Below are 10,594 nucleotides of genomic sequence, written 5' to 3'. Positions count from 1 at the left end.
CGGGTGGGGGTGGGAGGCTGCCGCGGTGCGCCCTCCCTGGCACACGCGGGCGCAGACCGCCAGGTGCGCGGGGAGCGGCTCCCCAGGAGCGCAGCGAGCCTGCGGGTGGGAGGGACCGGGCGCCCCAGGGCACGCCCCCGCCAGCTCCCACGCCCGGCTCCGCCGAGAGCTGGCGAGCCCGGGAGCGGCCGGCTATATAAGTCACCCGGCGCGGGCAGGGCGCACGGGCGCCGCCAGCCTGCGCCCCTGGGTCCTCCTGGCACTAGGGCGCGAAGGCGGGAGGCGCGGCCCGACTCGGCCCCTCTGCTGCGCTCCGCCTGTAGCCACGGCCGGCGCACCGCCTCCTGCGAAGTCAGGGAGCCGCTTTACTGTCCCGGCGGGACAGGAGGGGAAAGGCAGGGAGAAATTCCGCCCTGTGGGCGCCCGCTCGTCGCTTCGCTCTTTGAGCGGAGATGGCGGGCCCGACAGCCTCGGACGTGCCCCCGACGATGCCGGTCAAGATCTTCTCAGCTGGCGTGGCGGCCTGTGTGGCGGATGTGATCACCTTCCCGCTGGACACGGCCAAAGTTCGGCTCCAGGTGGCGAGCGAGATGAGGATGGGGAGGTGTCTCAGGGCGGAGAGGGGACACCTATTCTGTGCGCCCTTTTGATAACGGCTTTGGTTTAACCAACTCCTCGGGTAGGGCGGGTGGCCACCTTAACGGTGTGGGCTGGTCACAGAACTGGATGCAGGGGGGTGGGAAACTGGAACTTCTCCGAGATTAACGGAAGAACCACTAGCAGCCACGGAAGATACGTTGACCGTGACTACTGCGAAAGCCCCCAAAGTTAGGGTGCACTAAATGTTCTAAGAGCTAAGACTATCAGCGTCTCCCAAGTTTACAAGTCAGGTTCTTTGACTTCCTTAATTTGGTGGGGGCACCTTCCCATCTGCTGCTTAGGGGTTCTGGAGGATTTATACAGGGAGTGTGGGAATGTTCAAAATTCGCATTGTAGCTAATCTCTCTTCATATATATAGCTAGAGAGATACAGAGATATAGAGGAGATGTTGCTGAGAAGGGAAAACGAACTGAAAATAGGAAAACAGTGGGAAAAATCTTGGCTTGAGGTTTCTCCACAGAGAACAGACAGCCTGTTGCCAGTCTTCGTTTTTTCCTCACCAGGTAGGAACTCCTTACTCAATTTTTACGTCCCTCTGACCTGCACCTTTCTCATTTCCAGATCCAAGGTGAATGCCAGACCTCCAGAGCCATTAGGTATAAAGGTGTCCTGGGTACAGTCACCACTCTGGCAAAAACTGAAGGGCCAATGAAACTCTATAGTGGGCTGCCTGCTGGTCTCCAGAGACAAATAAGCTTTGCCTCTCTTAGGATCGGCCTCTACGACACCGTCCTGGAGTTCTTCAGCACAGGGAAAGAAAGTAAGCAATGAGCATTCCTGGGAGGGGCAGACAGCCAGAGACATGCCCTGGGCCCAGCTCTGTTCAAGCAATGTTACGTGCAGGGTAGTGGTCTTCATAACAAATTGGCAAGCAGACAGCCAATATTAGCTTGGTACTCACTGTTCATAGAAAGAAAAGGAAATGTGCAAAATCAATTTTTCAGAAGCAGATTTATACTTATAAAAATCACCTGGTCAGTCATGGAAGTTTTGGGCCTAATTTGGATATCCATCTGGAGAAGATGGATGGGCTGCAGAAAAATGTTTAACTCAAAGTTCTGCAAACGGTCAAAGAGGATGACCTTCCCCAATAGAGGAGGACCATTCTTTGGTCAATGGTATAGGAGTAGCTGCACTCCCCTGCTAGAACTCCCAAACAAGCTCTCAAGTCCATTTGTAGGAAAATGTAGGGTAGTCAGGCTTCCAAGACTCCAGACACATCCAAATGAGGTGCTGCATGTGGCAGTCTGTTTTTCTTTAAAAAAAAAAAAGTGACCTTAGGGTTACATAACTTTATGGGACAAGTTATAAATATTAGTTATACAAACATATAATGAGTTTATTCTATACAGTTTCAAAGTAAAGTCTAGATGCTTTGAGATCCATACTGCATTGTCCTATTTGTAGATGTAGCAAGAGAAGAATCACAAAAGACATAAAGCTGTCCATTCTGGTAGTTTCCTTCACAGTTGACTGTTCTACCCAATTGTTGAGTACTTTAGATACTAAATTAATAGGACATATTTTGGCAGTACTCTATGTTATGCCTATTCCGTGCATTTCATTAGCTTTATTGAGCTGCCATGTGCCAGAAACTGTTGGATGCATAGATTATAGATATCTGTCTAGGCAAGAGCTATGAGCTGTGAATAGGTCAATAGGTGAGTATGTACTGTGACACATGCTCTGTTAGAAGTAATGACAGGATGTTGGGCACATGGAAGAGGAATATTTTACCTAGCCTTGGGGGCATGGTCGGGCAAGATTTTCCTGAAGAACTGATGTCTGAATCAAATCTTGAAAGACCAATAGGCGTAGTAAGGTGAAGTGGTGAGGAAAGGCCTTCCAAGTAGAGTGAAGGTCATGTACAAAGGCTCAGAGAGGAGTGGCAAGAACACACAGGGCAGAGAGGGAGGACTAGGAGGGAGAGGTGAAGCCAAGGCAGGAAGGAGCCAGATCACAAAGGACCTTGCAGACTATGCTAAGAAGTTTAGATTTTGTCCTTACAGTGATGGGAAGTCATTGAAAAATGTTAAGCAGGAAAGTGGCCTAAACAATTTATATTTTTGAAAGATCACTTTGGCAGCAGTATCTAGAGGATATATAGAAAAAGGGTAAGAAGGGGGTAAGTTAGAAAGTAAGAAACGATCAGGGTAGGCTACAACAATGGCAGCAGGGAAGAGAGATCAGAAAGATTTAGGAAGTGTAGCTGACTGAACTTGGTAGGCAGCTGGCGTAAGGGAAAGGCTGGGATGGAGGATGGCCTCTGAGGTTCTGGCTAAAGGTACCATTCACAGAGGGAAGGAATATGGAAACTGTCTTAGGGGGAAGGTAAGACATTCATTTGAAGATGTGTCAACAAGTAACATCCAGTCAACACGTGAGCTTAGGAGAAATGTCTGGGATAGACTCCAGGGAGTGACAGGAGGAACCATCAGTTGGGTCAAACAGAGCAGAGAGATCTAGTGTGGAAGGGACAAAACATGATGGACGTGCCTAACAGCAGGAGCCCATGGGTCTCCTTCGCCAAAACATCAAAGGGGAGTACTGGAGATGGAAGCTGGATTGTGGAGGATTGAGGAGGAACTATGAGGAGAGCCATGAGAAGTGAAGACAGAAAATGTAGCCTCTCCCTCAAAGGGCTTGACGGGGAAATGAGAAACGGACTGGAGGACAGGATGAGTGCATCAAAATAAGATTATAAATGTGGGCCCAAAGTGAAGGGAATTGTAATCATACGATCTTGCCAATTAAAAGATGGTTATCTATTGTACGCTCAGCTCCTGGACAAGCATGAGGAGAAAAGAGGACAATCATATGGTTATGAAAAGAACTTATGTACTTTCTATATGCAGGACAGTATGTTATGTGCTATATTGATATTATTTTAACTCACACAATAACTCAATGAAATAGATATTGTTATCTCCATTTTACAGATTGGGAAACAGACAGACTGAGAAAGTCCTTGATGAGTAAATGTTCTTGGTCCATATGTCAATGATATAAATGAGCCTGGGGGAGGAAGGCTCCAAGACTATGTATAGTTTATTAAATAATATCTGTCTTGAGTAATCTAAGCTCATTTTTCAAATTTTCAAATCAAAAATCACTTTCTTCACTTCTATTTTTGTTCCCTTTGTAATCTGTTGTAGCCTAATACCACTCAACATCCCATCTGGGGGCAGTTTGTCCACTTGGGATTTTCCTAAGACCCCTAAGTCCAATAATTAACATTACCATCCATAAGAGGAAGGCTGAGCATCATTGGTGACTGGTACCTGCTCCCAGTTGGAAAAAAACTGAAAAAGAGAGCTAGCTATAGGAAAGAACTAAGCACTGTTTAAGTAGGCATTGTGTTTTCTTTGTCCTTGAAAGTCTTCATTTATTTATTTTTTAATTCTAGTCAACTTTGAAGTTTCTAGCCCTAAAGTGATTTAGTACATACTCAGTACATGATCATCACATGCACAAGCATTAGGGAAATAGAAAAGATGTAAAGAGACAGTAATACTAACCACTAAAATTAAAAAAGACATATAGAGTTGCACTCTGGGTCTTGTTTTTTGTTTTTGTTTTTCATTTTTGCTTGATAAATATCTTTTCTCTCCGGATAGCAACAGCTGGTTTAGGCAGCAAGATCGCAGCTGGTCTGACGACTGGAGGAGTGGCAGTATTCATCGGGCAACCCACAGAGGTCGTGAAGGTCAGACTTCAAGCACAGAGCCACCTGCATGGTCTCAAACCTCGCTACACTGGGACTTACAACGCTTACAGAATCATAGCGACAACGGAAGGCCTGACAGGCCTTTGGAAAGGTAACTGACTTCAAGGTGAATCTGATAATTATTAAAACACATATATCCTGTTAGCACCTTATCATATAATGGAGCTATTATACATTTTCTTTTTTCTAGGGACTACTCCCAATCTGACAAGAAATGTCATCATCAATTGTACAGAGCTAGTTACATACGACCTAATGAAGGAGGCCCTTGTGAAAAAGAAACTCCTAGCAGGTAACTTCCTCCTAGATATGTAACCCGTGAGTCTGCACATTTACAATTTCATCCTGGAGGTTCTCTATCCACATTGTACTGAATCCCTTAATTGTATCAGTTAAAAAAAGTAATTTTGAACACTAGATAGAACTTTTAAGCAAACAAAACAAACCAAAACAAAAAACAAACCAAAACCCCAAAACACTAACTTTTAGAAGTTTTGCTGCAACCAATTTTTTTGTGCAACAAAGAGAAAGTGTAATTATATTCTTACATCAGCATTATTCTCATTTAATTATAATATATGGGACTTTGGTTAGCCTCTTATTCTTTATATAGCATAACTCGGGAGGTGAGTCCATCCCACACTATATCCAAATGTACTGGTTATGTAAGGAGCTCATCAGTGTTTTCATCCAAAAAGTAGCACCGTTGGATAGGTTCCTAAGATAGTCTAACAGGTTCTAGAGATATTGAAATTCTCCCTGGACAATGACCTTAATTCAATAAAAAAGTATTAGATGCCTATGTCTCAGGCATTATGCCATACCCTAAGGGCACAGATCAGACTGACAGGTTATTTTTTTAATCACATCACTGTGCCATGTACTCTTTGTCATCTTTTTTGGTAAGGGTAAGTAAAACCTTCCTTATTATATTTTATTTATTTATATAAAGACATCCACGTTGGTCTCCTGATATCATTAGGTTTCCAAGGATCTGATAGATAACTAAAAACTAGAAGCTTCTTCCAAAAGTCTGCTGCTGACTTGTTTCATTGATCCATTTTAGACGACTTACCCTGCCACTTCGTGTCAGCTCTTATCGCTGGATTTTGCACAACAGTCCTGTCCTCGCCAGTGGATGTGGTAAAAACCCGATTTGTTAATTCTCCACCAGGACAGTACACGAGTGTGCCCAACTGTGCCATGACAATGCTCACTAAGGAAGGACCGTTGGCTTTTTTCAAAGGGTAGGATATGGTCTTCTCTGTCTATAATGCTGTGTTCAGGCCATCTGTGTGCTTTGGGATGCTTTCTTGTCTAAATAGTTGACCAGCCTTAGTCTATGCCGTATGCTTAGTGTCTATTTTTCTCTGCCATAACTATCTCCAATTCGCTAATTCCACTGGGCCAGAAAATGGAAAACTGATATTAAAATTTTCTCAGCCTTGATCAGAGGCTCACTTAAATTCAGTGACCTTTCCCTTGGTCCCAATCTATTGGGAATGTGGACAGGATTTTGCCTGATCGGGGCTAGAGAACTATAACGTGGAGGGAAAGCATAATAAAGGGCTATAAGAAAACAAGATGTGATTTTCACTATTAATTTTTTTAATTTTAAGCTTTTATTTTAATTCGTTAGTGCTATGTTAGTTTCAGGTGTACAATATAGTGAGTCAACACTTCCATACATCACCCAGTGCTCATCACAACAAGTGTACTCCTTAATCCGCATCAACCATTTAACCCATTCCCTTGCCCCCCTCCCCTCTGGTAACCATCAGTTTATTCTCTATAGTTAAGAGTCTGTTTCTTGATTTGTCTCTCTCTCTTATTATTTCCCTTGCTTGTTTTTTAAATTCCACATATGAGTCAAATTATACAGTTTTTGTCTTCTCTGACTGACTTCATTTAGCATTATACTCTCTAGCTCCATCTGCGTCATTGCAAATGGCAAGATTTCATTCTTTTTTATGGCTAAATAATATTCCTGTGTGTTTGTGTGTGTGTGCGTGTGTGTGTGTGTGTGTGTGTGTGTGTGTGTCTTCATCAATCAGTGGACACTTGGCTGTTTCCGTATCTTGGCTATTGTAAATAATGCTGCTATAAACATAGGGGTGCGTATATCCTTTTGAATTAGTGTTCTTGTATTCTTTGGGTAAATATCCAGTAGTGTGATTGCTGAAATTTTCACTATTTTAACTTGATGGACTCAGATTTTTTGACTGTATTAAAGTAAAACTAGAGAAAAATCATTGCCACTGACCTAGAAAAGTCAAGCAGAAAATGATGTGGTTTGGATAATTATTACACTCACCTTGAAACTAGTATTGTGTAGTAGATCACATTTCCCATTAAGCAGTATTACATTGGATACTACCTTCCTAAGAAAATACAGTATGAACTAATGTATGGATACACTCTATAAGGGTTAAACTAGTGATAATATAGCAACTTCTATAACCATTTACAATTGTAAGGCAATGCCTCAGACTATAAAATAAGCATAAATGCACCATACACATATACACAAGGTTTTCAATTCACCATAATCAGCACTAATGATACATTAATACAAATGAAATATATTATAAAATTAATTTAGAATGGATATCTCAGTTATTAACCATTAACCATTTAACAATATTTTTATTTTTTTCAAACTTGAAACCTTTTGGGGATATATGCTGCAACAAGGATGAACACTGAAAACATTATGCTGAATCAAATGGGCCAGACACAGGACAAATATTGTATGATTTCACCTATGTGAGGTATCTAGAGGAGTCAGATTCATAGAGACAGAGGTGGAATGGTGATTACCAGAGGCGGAGGGGAGGTGGGGGGGTAGGGAATTATTGGTTTGATTTTTTTTTAGATTTTATTCATTTATTAGAGAGAGTGCGAGAGCATGAGTGGGGGGTGGGGGGAAGGGCAGACAGAGAGGGAGAAGCAGACTCCCCATGCTGAGCAGGAAGCCCGATACCGGGCTTGATCCCAGGACCCCGAGATCATGACTGAGCCAAAGGCAGATGCTTAACTGACTGAGCCACCCAGGTGCCCGAGAATTATTGTTTAATAGGTACAGTTTCCAGTTAGGGATGACAAAAGGTTCTGGAGATGGGTAGTGGTGATGGTTGCTCACAATGTGAATGTACTTTATGCTACTGAATTATACACTTAGAATGGTTAAAATGGTAAACTTACGAACATTGTACCACAATTAAAATACACACACACACACACACACACACACACACACCCAGGAGTCAGGAGAAATATGTTGAGACCTTAAAAACAACAACAACAACAACAAAACAAAACAAAAAAACCCCCCCAAAAACCTTCGGGGCATGATTTTTATAGGCCAGATCTCTTTTAAAAATTCTATCCAAGGCAGATTTAACTGATGACATCTTTTTCTCCCGAATGTCTCATTGCTGCAAACAGGCATTCAAAATCAATCATTTGGTCTGCACAGTTTGACAGCATAACAAACAAAACAAAACAAAACAAAAACAAACCATCCAAAACCCAAAAACCAAAAAGAAAAAAATGCCCTTAGCTCCTTGACACTCTAAGGCTGAGAATTGCCAAGATCTGGACAGCGCTAATTTCTTCACTTTGGAAAATGGTCCACTTACTCATCGCTTTTTCTTTGCTTTCTCTTCCTCCTCTTTCTTTTCTTTTCTTTTTAAAAGATTTTATTTATTTATTTGAGAGAGAGAGAGCATGAGAGAGGGGAGGTCAGAGGGAGAAGCAGACTCCCCGCCGAGCAGGGAGCCTGATGCGGGACTCGATCCTGGGACTCCAGGATCATGACCTGAGCTGAAGGCAGTCGCCCAACCAACTGAGCCACCCAGGTCCCCTCTCCTCCTCCTCTTTCAACAGTTTCCTACCTCCCATTCAGAAAGCAGAGGGAAAGAAAGCAAAAATTTCCCCGCTCCTCAAAAAAGGCGAGTTACTGGGAAATGCCCTTTCAGAAAGGACACATGCTTTGGTGTGGTGGGAATGAAGGCCGTTTATGTATTTGGATAGACGTGATCATCTGGGTTTTGTTGTTCTGAAGCAGTATTAGACAGCTAGATGAAACATTATCTTAGGCATCGCTGGCAAGGTGAGGAATAGGTACTTTTAAGTGCCTAAATTTATGTGAGAAGAGTGTGCGATGAGAAGCAGAAGCTGTTTGTGTGATAATAGCTTTTTTTAAATATATTTTTTAAAGATTTTATTTAGGGCACCTGGGTGGCTCAATTGGTTAAGCAACTGCCTTCGGCTCAGGTCATGATTCCGGAGTCCTGGGATCGAGTCCCACATCGGGCTCCCGGCTCAGCGGGGAGCCTGCTTCTCCCTCTGACCCTCTCCCCTCTCATGCTGTTTGTCTCTCTCAAATAAATAAATAAATAAAATCTTAAAAAAAAAATAAAAAAATAAAGATTTTATTTATTTGACACAGAGAGATAGCAAGAGAGAAAGAGCACAAGCAGGGAGAGTAGCAGGCAGAGGGAGAAGCAGGCTTCCTGCATGAGCAGGGAGCCCGACGCGGGGCTCAATCCCAGGACTCTGGAATCATGACCTGAGCTGAAGGCAGCGGTTTAACCAACTGAGCCACCCAGGTGCCCCTGTGTGATAATAGCTTTAAGAATTCTAACAAACTAGGGACGCCTGGGTGGCTCAGTCGGTCAGGCGTCTGCCTTCGGTTCAGGTCATGATCCCAGGGTGCTGGGATCGAGTCCTGCATCGGGCTCCTTGCTCAGTGGGGAGCCTGCTTCCCCCTCTGCCTGCCACAACCTCTTCTTGTGTGCTCTCTCTCTCTCATTCTCTCTGACAAAAAAAAAAAAAGAATTCTAACAAACTCAAGAGAATGGTGACATGCCCTTTTCTAGATTTGTACCTTCCTTCTTGCGACTCGGATCCTGGAACGTCATTATGTTTGTGTGCTTCGAACAGCTGAAACGAGAACTGATGAAGTCAGGGCAGACCGTGAACTGTGCCACATAATCACCTTCAGGAAAAAGTGGTGACATACCAGTGGGAATCTTGCTGACCGGATAACTCAAAAACGAAAACAAAACACCTATTCCCTTTATTTCACCCTAAGCAGATAAAAGAATTCTGATAGAGAGTTTTGGACTTTTTAAAGAAAAGTTAATATTTATTTCTTGTGACTTTTATTCTCTGTGTTTTTGGAAGGAGAAAGCAAAATGCTCAGTACGCACCCTGGCACATGCAATGTGCAAATAAGTGACTGTATTTGATTGGCTCTTTTGAGAAGGTGGGAGTCTTACGATTGAACATGAAGAAATTTAACATGCTTTAATTATAGTTCAAGTTGACAGGAGAGGAAAACTGAGTGGTGCATTTTATGTTTATAAACACTTAAACATGAACAGTTACCAAGGAAAATGCTATTTCTATTTAATGTATTAACCCAGTTGTCAGTTAATATATCCAATAAAGTACTGCTAATACCTTTGAAAGTTTGCCATTTTGGATCCATCTCTGAATGTAAAACTTGCAGTTCACCTAGATTACAAAACTGCCCAATAGCAAGTGAAGGTCTTTAGAATCAATAGGCATAAACTTACTTTAAATGTAATTGGTACAGATCTTTAATTTTGGGAGTCTATATTTTATGGCACTTATAACAACTTCTAAGACACTATAATCATTATTAGAATCGTGATATCTATCCCAGAATTCCAGGATTTTTGAGCCAGAAGGTACCTTCGGTTAGACGGAAGAACAGTCTGAGATTCCTAGGGAGATAGAAGCCAATCTTCATGGCACCTTTCCAGCCAAACTGAATTCATCATTAACACCTGCAGTAACCTTTTTCTCGTGTTACAAACCGAGTGCAGAAGAAATAGGGAAAGAATAAACAAGAGAGTAAAAAAAGAGGTATAAGACAAAGCCCAGGCTTGTTTTAAGCCAAAAACAAAGAATGGCGGAAGGGCCAGGAAGCCCACAGGCTGTCAGGCAGCATTCTATTTGTTCTCATCAGCTCCACATTCTATCTACTGTTGTGTTTTTTTCCCCTTGACTTTATGAGGTTTCCCCGGTGCTTATTTCCCCTGCTGTTACCTGTAAAATGGTCTTGTAGCAGGTGTCTGCAATACCCCTCACCGATCACTTGGATCTCACCACTCCGGCGCATGCGCGCCTGACTTCCTGTTGTCACGTCAGCATCTCCATAGGGTCTTCCGGCC

The 10,594-nt window shown here is 42.9% G+C and overlaps 1 protein-coding gene across 1 annotated transcript; it reads left to right on the top strand.

The window, feature by feature from the left end:
* Positions 1 to 452: 452 nt before the first annotated feature.
* On the top strand, positions 453 to 9,436 carry UCP1 (uncoupling protein 1). The gene is made up of 6 exons (XM_032412739.1): positions 453 to 578; positions 1,223 to 1,421; positions 4,279 to 4,479; positions 4,579 to 4,680; positions 5,455 to 5,635; positions 9,272 to 9,436. The coding sequence occupies exons 1-6, from the start codon at positions 453 to 455 to the stop codon at positions 9,384 to 9,386; spliced, it is 924 nt and encodes a 307-aa protein (XP_032268630.1). The 3' UTR covers positions 9,387 to 9,436.
* The last annotated feature ends 1,158 nt before the right edge of the window (positions 9,437 to 10,594 follow it).

The sequence above is a fragment of the Phoca vitulina genome, unplaced genomic scaffold, assembly GCF_004348235.1.
Source record: "Phoca vitulina isolate PV1807 unplaced genomic scaffold, GSC_HSeal_1.0 scaffold14, whole genome shotgun sequence".
NCBI lineage: Eukaryota > Metazoa > Chordata > Mammalia > Carnivora > Phocidae > Phoca > Phoca vitulina.
This window is presented reverse-complemented; position numbering and strand designations above follow the sequence as displayed.

Excerpts from the sequence above, each read along its gene's own strand:
- UCP1 (XM_032412739.1), top strand. The coding sequence starts at position 453 with ATGGCGGGCCCGACAGCCTCGGACGTGCCCCCGACGATGCCGGTCAAG. Across the intron at positions 579-1,222 it reads CGGCCAAAGTTCGGCTCCAG|ATCCAAGGTGAATGCCAGAC; the intron begins GTGGCGAGCGAG and ends TCTCATTTCCAG. Across the intron at positions 4,480-4,578 it reads CCTGACAGGCCTTTGGAAAG|GGACTACTCCCAATCTGACA; the intron begins GTAACTGACTTC and ends TCTTTTTTCTAG.